At 39.4% G+C, this 13,395-nt stretch overlaps 1 protein-coding gene across 2 annotated transcripts in view; it reads left to right on the top strand.

The window, feature by feature from the left end:
• meis1b (Meis homeobox 1 b) overlaps positions 1 to 13,395 on the top strand; it is a 50,779-nt gene that overhangs the window by 24,396 nt on the left and 12,988 nt on the right. For both annotated transcript variants that reach the window (XM_047812427.1, XM_047812426.1), the window contains exon 9: positions 12,253 to 12,329. In XM_047812427.1, coding sequence (XP_047668383.1) covers positions 12,253 to 12,329 — 77 coding nt within the window. The remainder of the gene's footprint in view (positions 1 to 12,252; positions 12,330 to 13,395) is intronic.

Here is a 13,395-nt window from a genome sequence, read left to right as displayed (position 1 = left end):
GAGATGTAAAGATTATTAAGAGAGCTCTTATTGATGGAGCAATAGCATGTTAATAAAAGTAGTTGCATTCCATAATGGATATTCTGAGCGGTTATTATTTAGCATGGAGATATGTGTGTGAGACACAAGTATTTATCTGTCTGCGTGTATCCTAACCTCCAATAGAATAGTATCAGGCAAGCACACCATTTTGATGTGGTTGGCTTGTCCTCTCAGTGCTGATGAACTTTAGTTTCTCCATTTGTTCACCACAAGCTAATCTGAACAGGGCAAAGATATTGTTTCTATATCCCCATACATCAACACCCCTGACTTTACACATTGTTAAGTTACACATGGCACTACAGGCCTGGTCGTGACTGTTGCAGAACCCCAGGTCTCAATTAAACACAGTAAAGTGATTTCCTGTATGATTATAAATGCTAAACATATGACTTTATGATTTGTAGCCTACACAACTATTATCACCACCAATCATTGTTTTGAGGTGCTGAAAGGCAATGTGTTATAAACCAGAGTGGAGTCACTGCAAACCCATTTGATCATTTCCAAAGCCTACCCATGTGGTCACCTTCGATTCTCACATCTGTGCCACAGAAAACTACCTCAGGGGCCCCTGAAACCTTCATCTGCCCCTGGCCCCCCTTTACCCTGACACACATACATACACACATGAAAACAGTCCTGCTAACCATCACCTTAAGGGGCCCCAGGAGAAAGGTGTGTGAAAAAAAGACATTTGCTAGTTCACATACAGTGCATACACTTTCACTAGAGCTAGGGGTGATTGGTAAGAGCACACTGTCTGCTTTGACCTGGTTTACTGGTTGTGTGTATCAGAGAGCATGCTCTTTGGCGGACATGCAGTGCAACTAAATGTGGAGCCGCTGGCGGGGAGGCTGAGCTTCTGCCAACAGCGGCCCCCTCAACCACAGCAGGCCTCCAGAGCACCCAGAAAAAAAGAGAAAAAAGAAAGAGTGGGAGCTGTGGAGCAAAAGAAAGAGAACACAATAAGTTGAAACATCATGCCTGCCAAAATGGTGACTTTGCAGAGACTGTGTGGGGTTGTGTTGGGACATGCAGGAAGAAGAAACAATATACTGCTGTACAATCTACACAGACATAGCAAATAATGTAAAACACAGCTACAAAATGAGAGTTAAAAATGACTGTTGCAAGCTAAATGTGTACAGCGGTTCACTGACCGGGAGACCAGGAGCAGTCCACTAGCCTTCTGTTAGTGCCTGTTTTCTGGCCAGAGTATATACTGTTGGTATTGACAGTTATTGACAGTTTACCATGAACAGATAAGAGGAGAGGCAAAGCAAAAGAGTGAGAACAAAAACACATGGGAGCATTAAGATGGAGGAGTCTCAGTAGTTCATAGGATGTACACAATTCAGTGTGCAACCGGGTCTGGTTCATAGAGATACTGGCCAGTAGCAATTAACAGGCCTGTGAAACAATGTGGCCTTATGAAAGCCCTAATTTACTGTCTTAGATTTGGCAAAGAGAAATGAGCAGGCACCCATCTTTGTTACATGAGCCTACCAGCGCAACCATTGTACAAAACCGGAAACGTTAGGTGGGTGGTAGGACGAGATTACTCTGCCAGGCTGTGGAATGATTGAATTGAATTGGAGTCAGAGAAATAAGAGGTGAGTGAGAAAATGCGTAAATAATAGTCTATAGGGAGGGCTACAGACAGCAGGCAAAAGTGTTTGCATATGTTCTTTGAGTGTTTGGTTCAAGTTTGAAAATGATACATCAATCTATAGTATTAACTAATAAGGTTGTACTTTACTAGTTGCTTCCCAGTGTTTTACTCTCCAGTGTAATCAAATTCCAGTAAACTTAGAAAAAAGAAAAAAAAAATTCTTTTCGGTTACTTCTTCTCCAAATTGTCTTTGTTCTGGTTATTGATCGTTTCATACATCCTGGGGAGGATTGCAAGGGACTGCATCATTTTTCTGTATCCCTTTCCTCTCCACCTCCTCCTGATTAAACCTTTTATTCTGTTACCTTTTCAAACTGTATTATTTTTCTTTAATTGACCCAAAATGTCCAGCTAGCAAATGGAAGCCTTTGGCTCAGCATGCCTGTGGTTTTGTACTCAGCTATGCAATGAAAAGACAATTTGCAAAATTATATGATAGAGTAATTAGATAAAATTCAGGATTCAAATGGTTGCAACTCAGCCGAAGCAAAACTCTGGCATGGATCTGCAGTGTTCAGCCTGGACTTGTAGCTCAGTGCTTCCTCTTACTTGCACAAAGAGCTGGATAATTAGGTGCTCTATTACAGCATATAAAAATCCACACTTCAGCAAAACATAATGTCCCTCTTCCATTTTTTTATCATTTGTTCACATTTAAATAACTCCAAAGAAACATTCTATACCTGCAAAATAACTGCAAAGCAACATTCTATACCTTTCACACCTGGTTCATTTTAGTTTTTTACCAGAACCATTTGTGAAAGCACTCAACACTGGAACAGTAGGGGGATAGGGGCTATGCCATCTTCAAGAAATGTTGAGGGTGAATTTGTTCCCCACAGTTAGAAGTTGAAAATGGGGGTGCAAAGCATTTGGGTATTGTGTCCTGCTCTTGTGATGATTTCCTACATTCAATGGCTAAAATTACAGATGTTCATCATATGACGTCTTTGAGAATTTTTTTTTTTACAGTATTGTATGCTTGATGGTAAAAATCTACTCTATACCTAAATTGTACTTCTGTTGCTTTCATTTTTTTTTTTACATATCAAGACTACTGCAAACATCAAAAAAAAAATGTTTGGGCATGCTTTGTCAGAAAGAGGGTAAGCACTCAAAGTTAATTTATGTGAGTGGCGTGTTTGGGGACTTCTCCCAGTGGCCTCACCAAAAACCCAAAACAAAACAAAAAAACTATTCTGGCCACTTAAGTTCAGGGTTCAACCAGGCCTCAAATGCCATTAGTCATTGATTGTTTATTGCTGGTGCCTGAGATTGTCAGCAAGCTGGTCACCCATGGCAACCCTAGGCATGCTGTGTGGCCTCTAACCGGCAGGGAGTCCTTGCAGGAAGCCTTCTTCTCTTAGCAGCTTCATCACTATGTCTGCACTAGACAGGCCTTGGGAGAATTAAATAATTACAACTCAAAAACAATTGAAAAGATTTATGCCTGAAAATTGGCATAGTTATTATGTACTGTTTTATCATGCATTTTTTTTTCTATGAATAGTTCTTAATTTTTAAGTTAGAACTTTTAAAAAGTCTAAACAATAATATAAGACAATCTTAGCAAATTGGATTTTTAAATTATTGCTTCATTAAACTAGTGTAGACTAGAATATTAAGTTTGAATATTGCATATTTTTGTCTTTATATTTGTTGTGATTGTGTGGCTTATGTAATCAGGACAGATGACTCTCAAAAGTAAGTACACTGACTTTGAACTATTGCCTTATATTTATTTGATGGTTTTGAGGTGACTTCAAATTGCTGATGCCAGTTTTAGCAACCCTGCTAAAGGCAACCACAAGTCTAATACCAACTGTCTAGATATTTTCATGTCAGGCTCTACTGCACTTTTGCCCTATATGTATGAAAGTGTGATAAGAGTGAGGCTTGTTACTTGAAGTTAATAGCAAAGGAGAAGCTGCCAATTGGGGCAAGGGCTATCTATAGAACAAGGCTGCACCCCCACCCATCACCCACCTCCCATACCTTGTAATGAAAACATCATCAATTACTCCAGTGACAGGCCCCTGGGATGTGGGGCAGGCAACGCTTTGGACCTTGTCTTTGTGGGATGGACACTCTAGCCATCCCCCATGTCCCCCGGAGAGGGAGAGAGCGAGAAAACCACATGTATACATCATTTACAAGCCTTCTAGGCTGACAAGCTAAAGACACTGGTGTGTCTTTTGAAGAATGGGTTGAATTGGCAGACCCCGCATGGGCTGCCAGTGGCCGATAGACGCCTCCCTGTCACTGATGATGGTGGCTTTTCTCTGGCCATCTGTGCCATGATTGATGAGTGGGACACTGCCGAGGCTTTCTCTTCCTCAGTGTCCCAAACATGGTCTGTGCTTAAACATTAAACATCATTATGCTGTAAGGAGAAACCGTAATTCCGTCTTACTCTTCCCTCATTTACTGCCCTTTTTCTCCTTTTTCACTAGCATACTTCACTACTATCTCTGCATGTAACATCTCTCAAGGGCAACTAAATTGATACAGATTCTGAACAGTTGAGACTTTTGTCTATGATTGCAGTAACCTCAATTGGCATCTTCCTAGAGTAGCAAGCATGTATGGTTGGTCTTGTAGACCATACTAGCTTGCTTCATGCTTGTAAGTTCTGGTTTTCATGCAGCACTTAATAAAAGGCCTAGTCATCACGGTCTCTCAAAGAGTGAGTAGTGTAGTTCCATGCTGCAGGTTTGCTTCTCACTGGTGCCAGCATAGTACATCCTGCTAAGACAATAAAAGACCTGAGGCCTGCCATGTTCCATCTGTCTATGTGTTGTGATTTTAATGCAAGATATATGCAACCAATGCACAGTATTTCATGTTGTCATTGTCTTATGAGGTATTGGCAAACAAAGATTATGGGAGGTGATTGAATCCATCAGAGCAGATGAGTGCATCTGGAGGCAAACATAAACAAGATTAAAAAGGGTTTAGTATCTTGAGTTAAATGAATAAAAAACATAATTTTTCCTGAAAAAACAGCTCACAATCCCACTCAAAACTTCACCAGATACCCTCCAGTATGTGGTTCTATGTCTGTGGATTATATGGCAGCAGAGGTACTTTGTTTGCTAAATTAATTTATCAATTCAGTTCCTCTTTTTAATATGAGACATGCAAGTTGCGCTTTAAATTAGAAGTTTTATCCTGTTTATTCTAGCTCTATCTAAGAGCTGGCAGATGATTAGGTTTGACTGTTCATGCCAATGCAATAAGAGATGCATGGCAGTATGGGCACTGCATTCAGAGTACCCGCTGATCCTTGTCATCCCTGTGGAGATTCAGCAGCAGCATAGCAATCCATCCATGCTTTGTCTCTGAGATGGAGTGCGTTGTACATGCTTCAAGCCAGATGCGATTCCATTACATCTGATTAAATCCCTACACCAGCTAACAGTAAGCATAAAAAACTAGCAGGAAATGTGTGTGTGTGTGTGTGTGTGTGTGTGTGTGTGTGTGTGTGTGTGTGTGTGTGTGTGTGTGTGTGTGTGTTTGTGTGTGTGTGTGTGTGTGTGTGTTAGAAAGAATAGAATAAGATTTTTTTTCTCTGTGCTAACAATGATGTGTTTTGTGGTATTGCACACACTGAGGCAGTGCTCATTTGTTTGTTACAACAGATTAAATCATTGATTTTTAAATACTGTGCTGTGATGGGGAAGGTCTTTCTGTAATAAAGACAAATAATTAGAGAGGGCAGACCTAGAGTGTAGATGGGAGAAAAAAGACTTAGTGGGTAAAAGAGAAGGACTCTTAATGTTAACCATCACCCCATCACGTCCTTGTTTTTTTTCAATTTCTTTTTGCTTGGAATGGGCATACGGGAGCAATTGTAAAATGCCCTTACCTAGTTCTAAATTTTCTTCAACTGTGACCAGGTTTCCCCTCCCCAGCAGCCTCTTGCATGAACATTAATTAAAGCAATGAGGGCACAAGAGTAATTATGATAATAATATAATAATATAGCATGAGTTATTAGAATTCAGGTTCCCACCTCCTCATACAAAAATGCTTCCTTTTAGTATTAAATTCCATGCCATTAGCTAAAAGATAATTTCCTTGAAAGTACCGGCACAGGAATGGTCAAAGAGCAATATAGTAGCATGATTCTGTTACCACTTAATACACTATACGTTTCCATACCACAGGGGCCTCCACTGATCTTGATTTTGGCAGAGATGGCAGAGGATGAGAGCAACTGCCATGTAACAAACTGCCTTTATGGACACTGGTAGCTTTTTTCATTTCATTCTCGGGCCTCTTGATAATTTACACAACAATTTGCTTTCTTTGGCATGAGAACAGGTACACCTAGCTGGCACAGCTTTTCATTTTTACACAAAATGCTTAGTGGTTTATTCTTTCTCGGGAGAGTGTTTGGGTGGCAATGTGTGGCACTGGACTGCTGATGGTTATACCTACATGATTTGACATCTCCTGCCGAGTACCTTCCAGCTGCAGTTGGGCATGTCACATGGCCTCCCTCATATGCTTTTGAATGTTCCCCCACAAATGGGCTGTAATTACCAGCTTAAAGAGGTTTAGTGGTCCAGTAAACTACGTAATCACCCCCACCCCCACATGCCTGAATTAAGCCTGAGTCACCCGCTGCAGTCCAGCAAACTCACAGTAAGCCTAAAGCAAACCTGTGACCCTATATTATTACTCTGTGATTGTGAAGCAGCAGATGTGTGGCAACATGTCTCATCTTTAAACATGTTATATCTGGCTTTCTAGATTCATTGCTGGATTGTATAATGACAGTGAACTGGTTCAGCACCCACTACTGTTTAAATTTCTCTCAGGTTAGTGATAGCTTTTGGCCGAAACCACCTGTCTTTATCCACCAAATGTCCCTGCTACACAAAAATGTGACTAGGCCTATATGCACAGTGCAATTAAAGAAGTGCCATTACAGTGTAAATATGTGATCTGTACTAAAAATGCACAACAATAGGTAGTTTGTATTGCAGAGAATACTTACTGTGTACATTTATTGTATGTTATGCACAACTGTGTGTATGTGAATGCCAGTGATAGAATTCACATAACTACTGACCATGCAAAATGTACATCATTGCTGCACTATGTAAAGCCATTCAAATGCTTCCACTTTTGACTCCAAATTAAGTGGTCCTCTGCTCTTCTCATGCCCTAAAATGTTGTTAATCTCTGCCCACCATATTTTGCATGTTATGCCATGGATCATTACTGCAGGTATGGATTTAATGATGTAGCATCTCATCCAGCTACAGAAGATTTAGTGGTTTACTTTGAATATGATCTGTAATCCAGTCTATTTCCCCTGCTTTAATTGTAGACACATATTTGCGAAGTGCAGCCAAATCAAGTGGATTTGTTTCTGTCCCGTAGGCGCTGCAGCACACCCTCGCCCCTAAAACAACAAAATCTGTTTTTAAAATGGAGCAACTAATTAGAGTGCTAAAGACAGGTTTTTGACAAGTTTCCTTTTTTCTTCTTCTCCAGGATAGATTAAATGACAAAAAAGGGCTTCTATTGGGTGCAATATCTCCTTTCCTGGTTATAGAATAAGTCTTTCTAAAAACAGTGGCTGTGAATTATTCATGTGCTGGCTTTGTGTTCATTTAGTTCGTTGTGAACTTCGCATCACTGGTCTATGAAAGAGGTTCTTCAGATTTCCCAATCTCTACAGTATAAGCCAGTCAGGCAGTGGGCATCCAAAACCCTGGCCTCCAGTTGTTTTCCAAATGTAAGATAGTCTGCCACTCCACCACAAAATTTGACCACACATATGAACAGGCATACTTTTTTGTTATTTTGTTATTCATATTAGGATCTTAGGATGAGAGGGGGATTGCAAAAGCTTTGTGCTGTTATTTTCTTTTGCCTTCAATCTCTCTATTGCTCTCTTGTTCTCCCACCTTAAAAGCCTGTTTTGTTGTTCCCTAACGAGGGACAGTGCTGCAAATTTATGCCACCTACACAAAAAAGAATTCTCCGTGGCTTTTGTCACTAAGAGTAACTTCTGCAGAAATTGTATATCCGGTTTGAAATCAAAAAAGAGATTCATGGATTCATTCAATGCTGTCTCCATGACTAAGGCAACAATAACCACTCAATTCTACCATGGAAACAGTGAGTGTATATGCAGATGTTGGAGGTAATCTGGGAGCTCGTGGGCCTGGCAAGCTCAACATTAACACTGGCTGAGCTGCTGGCAGGGGAACAGTAAAATTCGGCCCAAAATCTGTTTATTCAGGAGCCCATGGAGAGAGGTGGAAGACTATGCCTTTTCCGAGTGAGGGAGTGTCTCTGAGATGGGCTGTTGATGTGATACTCTGAGGACACCTCAGCCAAAAAGGCCCCCGGATGCAGCCCCAGGCATTCCTGAGGGGCAGCTCAGTTTCCATGGGGATTAGGTCCATCGAATGCATAGGTAAGACAGCAGAATAGATCCAACTGAAAAAGACCCATGCACCTGAAAAGAGTTCCCTAGTGATTTTGGCTGTGTAGAAACTGCCTGACTGGAAAACAATAATGCAGTGCCTGCTATGCAGTTTTCTTGGCAGAGTGGACAGTTAATGTAGGTTATGACTAGACACGGGCTCTGGGAACACACACTAGTAAGAAACTTAGTTTACATAAGCATGGACATATTAGCTTAATTTCCTCCAGCTGTGATTTAAGAATTACACATCTTGTCTCGTGTTCTGCTTAGGGTATTATAAGCCACAATTTTGTCACAGGCTAAATATTATAAAGTTTTATAAATGTCATATTGTATAGAAAGCCTCTTTAATCTGAATCACACAAGATTACAAAAAATGTTGTTTTGAAACTAAAAGTGATAATGACACTAATATGGATAATGAAGACCAATCAGAGTTGGGGGATGACTAATAGTAATTAACTGCATAGATAGGACACAAAAAGTGATGTCCGCCATCAGCTTTAGGGAGGATGCGTTATTCCACCCGGCCCAGCCAATGCCAAATATTGACTAATGAAGAAATATCTCCAAGACTCAGGTTTGATTTGGAGGAGAACATGAGTTGAAGGAAAAGCACAAAGATAAAAGCAACTACTGAATTGAATCTCTGCAATGAATCTCAGTAAATTGAAGGATAACATTTGGTAGTGTGATACAATGCACTGTTGAAGCTATTCCCAGAACACCCCTTCTCATTTAAACACCCACATCTATACCTGACTTTTTTCAGAAAAACCATTAAGCAGCTTACAGTACATTACTTTCAAGTAGCACCAGCCCTAATTAGTATTACTTTACTGTCTCTAAAATGTGCAAGCAATTTGTTCCTCCTTTTGTTACCCCTTATATTCAGGGATTTTGGAGTCATTTTGGGTAAGGGGATTTCTTTGTGGGTAATGGGCAGGCTGAGGGTGAGTCCATGGAGTTATGTTTGTACTATATGTAGAGCTGCAGTCTGATGTTCACAGAGTGTGGAGGTTTTAGTCTCTGTCTCTTATCTCTCTGATAGAGCTTGAACTCTACACTTGGCGTTTGGAAGAGGCTACAGAGGAAACAGGCTTTGAGAGTCTTACTAGTGCTCTAATACACTCTTTTTCTCTCTGATAAGATTCATGATGGTACAAAAATGCACAGGGAGGACACAGCTCTCCTGACATGCATGGCTGCAGACAGACTGGAAATTCTGATGAAAGGAGTAGTATATTTGGACAAGACATATCATTAAGATAGGCGGAGGAAAGGCAGGGAGGATGGGTTCGATATTTTCCATCTGTTTTTTGGATAATGTTTTTGCATTTTTGCAAAAAAATAAAAAATAAAATAAAGACAGCAGCCAAGGTTGAGAAGATTACTCAGGCCAGCTTGCCTAGTGGGATTCAAAATACTCAGCCTTTTTTGGACTACAATAAAGACTACACTCATACAAATAATGTATCCATGAAAGATATATTACACACTTTGGAAATGTGCTGATATATACGAAATCATATTCACATATTTTTAACATATATGGTAATGATATATATTTGTCACTGTGACCAATTTTATTTGTTTATATGTGATAAGACATTTAGTAAATGTCAAGACAATGTACACTGTACAAATATTTCTTTCCATATGAACGTCATATTCTTAACCGTATCCTGTTTAACTTATTTATTTATTTCTTTAAATTTAATGCTGCTGTTGTCACCTCAAAGCTCAAGTTTGATACTTCTGATTTAGGATGCTTTAGTATGGATGGTTTAGTAACTATGCAGAGTAGCATTATGTATCTATTTACTTGTGGATTATTTCTCTAGATTCTCTGGCTTCTATCCTCCTCCAAAAAACATGCCCGTAGGTAAACTGGCTATGCTAACTATGCCTAGGTGTGAAGGACCATGTATGATTTTTTAATCACTTGATCATGTAAAAAAATCCAGATACAAATAAACAATATTTAAATAATTTTTCCTGGACTTATAGACCCAAACCCATACTGCTTTGAAATAATGGAATGTGCCATTGGGCAGTGGTCATGAAGTTGAATGTGTGTAGTGGGCAGTAGCAACTGTGGATGGAGAGGAAAATCTAATAGAAGAGAAAAATGGCAAAGAGAGAATGTCAAAACAGGTGTTAAATGCTATGGGAAGCCCTGGGTAATCGAGTCCTAATGAGCACTGTTATTGAGCTGTGTAATTTGTACCTCCCTTCAACCTCACTCTCGGTGAGCCTCCTTTTTTGACTGGGGCAGACGTTTTTTTGGAGATACTTTAACAAAAAAAGTAAAGCACTTGTTATTCTGTAGGGGAAAAGGTTCAGTTAAGGAAACAAAATAGTATACTAGAGGTACTGTGGAAATGGTATTTTTTTATCAAGGTATCTCACTACCTATAAATATGTTCTGAATGTTTCTTTTGGCAGTGTTACCAGATTAAATGACATACTATTACCACAGATGTGGAGGCATAAGCACTACCTAGGCAAGTACAAAAAAGCCAAAATGCAGTCAACTTACATAGAATTCACCAGCTAAGAAATCCTTATCACCATATAGAGTTAGCCAACATGACATATCAGAATTTCAGTTCAGCAATTATAGTCTGGGCTAGTATTGGTATTAGCAGTCTGATGACAGTGAGATATAGAGATGAATCAAAGGCTCCCCAGAAGGCAGCGTGTCGTCTCTCAGTCTACAATCTGGTCCATCCAGAGCCATTTCTGGGTAGGAGTGCGTGTGGGCCAGCCAGCTGTAGAACAGGCCACGTTTGTGTTGCCTTGTTGCCTCTGGCATGGCTTTTCCTGAGCTCAGTCACAAGGCCTATGTTCCCATGGCTGCTACAATATGTTTCATGCAAATTTTCACCCACATTGTGATGCTCTCAATTTTCCAGCAAATCTTAGTTTATACTGTATTGCTGCATAATAATTAAATAATGAGATTTCTGGGATATTTTCCTGGTGATAGGTTGTTGTCAGAAAGTTAAAACATTTAATTTTTAAATTTGTTTGATTATCTGAAAACTTAAAGTGTGACAAACATGAAAAAAAAAAAAATAAATAAGGAAGGGGGCCAACACTTTTTCACACCACTATATATATTTACATACATATATGTATATGAGTTGTGTTGGACAATACATGCAAGTATTGTTTCACTTGATATGGTTTAGTCCATTTAGCTCGCATGCTGGAAATGGATTTAGAGACACGGATCTAATGGTGATGTCTGAGACAAACGACTGACCAACAAATTTTTATGATAGCAAGTTGTGATGAACACTATGAACACTAAATCGATCTACAAGAAACGGTTCTAAGATGAGGAGTTTTGTGCATATAACTAAGAAATAAAGGACACATGAATACAGGAGAAGTCATAACTGTGCTGTGAACACCATTCTCTCTTGTCTACTCTTACCATTTTAAAGGCCCTACAGAGATAAGGAATTACAAGAAAACTCTACTTGCTATATTATACGTGCATGAGCTCACATATATCTGTGATTGGCTAATGTAGCTTTGACAGGGGAATATGCTATCCCTATGCCATGCATAGCAGTGGCATAACCAGGACTCAATTTCTGTCAACTGTTATGTAAAGAGTGATTATAAAAGGACAGCTGGCAGATCATACCTGGTATAGGTACAGGTGTTGTTGATGCTACTGAAAGATAGAAATGGATACTCTCTATTCCATAGGGAAGATTTGTTTAGAAATCTCTGTCATATTCTGTACTCATGGCAGCATAGCCAAAGGGAGGTGAACTGATATAAACTGGAGTGAGGTTGTACAGCATGGCACTCCTAATTAATGTTTCTGTTTCTACACTTCACTAAACTTTATAATTGGCTTGTCTTTTTCACTGCCATTAATTACATTATTTAAAATTCTTTTAATGGCTCTAAGAAAGAGGCACCTTGCTTTCTTGCACTAATTAACAACAGCTTTGACACTTTTTGCTCTCGATTTGTGAGCCACATCTCTCTTCTGCACTATAGCAGCAAACACATTAATTAATTGATTTATTTACACGTTCTACATTGTGTGTTTTTGCAGCACCCATACCCCTCAGAAGAACAGAAAAAACAGCTGGCCCAAGACACTGGACTTACCATACTACAAGTGAATAACTGGTAAGTCAGTGCACTTTTTGTGTTTACATGCAAACAATAGCCTTGCCTTTGGCAGTGTCTAATTATTTAAATTAATACTCAATTCCAAAGCCTGACCTCCCTTCCCCTTACTACATTATCGGCTTTAACATCAATCCAGCCTACAGGATAGTTCTAGGATTTCTCGAGAGACAACACATTAGTGTTCTGAGTGTGAACCTAATAGTAATTCCCTTGAGATGTGAGTCTTGCTTGTCTCTTAAAATAAAAACTAGCCTGTACTGCAGACTTGCATAGGAAATAGGAAACACAGTTAACTAGCTCCTTTGATTCCTAGGTTCTCACTGCTGGAGCCATAATAAATTTGGAGTGAGATTTCATCCTGAATTGCATTTCATTGGATATGGCCATCAGCAAGTACTTACAATTATTAGCCATGTTTAAAGAATTGCCCAGAGAGGTGGGATAGGCCACTAAAACCAAGTCCAGACTGGTACTTTTGATTGCAGTCATGTAAAAACCAATGCCACACATTTGTTTTCTGCACGGTTGCCAAGTCATGAAAAGTCCAACCCAGACTGTGTCAAAGCTTTTATTACATATTATATAAATCTAAGAGATTAATATTCTCTAATCTGCTTTGTTAAATCAATTGGCCTGGATGTAGCCAGAGCCTGTGTCTAATATATCCTCTTTGGATGTGGACATCAGCCTTGACTGGAAATATGGGAGACATATTAAAGTCCATTATGGCAAATGTAATTTCTGACAACATAATCTGTGCCATTGTTCAATTTGGTGCCTTGGAGACAACCTTCTCACAATATATGCCTTCAGAGGATTCATTTTAACAAATCAAGTATTGGTGATGCACAGTCTAAACAACATAAGGGAATATTTTTTTGGTTATCAATTTCTTAGAGGAACCCATAGGGAATGACTTTGTCCAGATTATGCCTTGTAGCACATGTTGTCAAATGGCTATGTTCCTGACTAGTTCTAATATTGAAGCACTTATAGTAGAATTGTATCATTAAAAACAAGCAATTCAGGTATGTGTGTTATTGTGTCAGATTTGTGCTACTAA

Source organism: Tachysurus fulvidraco, chromosome 4 (assembly GCF_022655615.1).
Source record: "Tachysurus fulvidraco isolate hzauxx_2018 chromosome 4, HZAU_PFXX_2.0, whole genome shotgun sequence".
Taxonomy (NCBI): Eukaryota; Metazoa; Chordata; class Actinopteri; order Siluriformes; family Bagridae; genus Tachysurus; species Tachysurus fulvidraco.
Note: the sequence above shows the minus strand (reverse complement) of the source record. Positions and strands in the feature narration are given on the sequence as shown.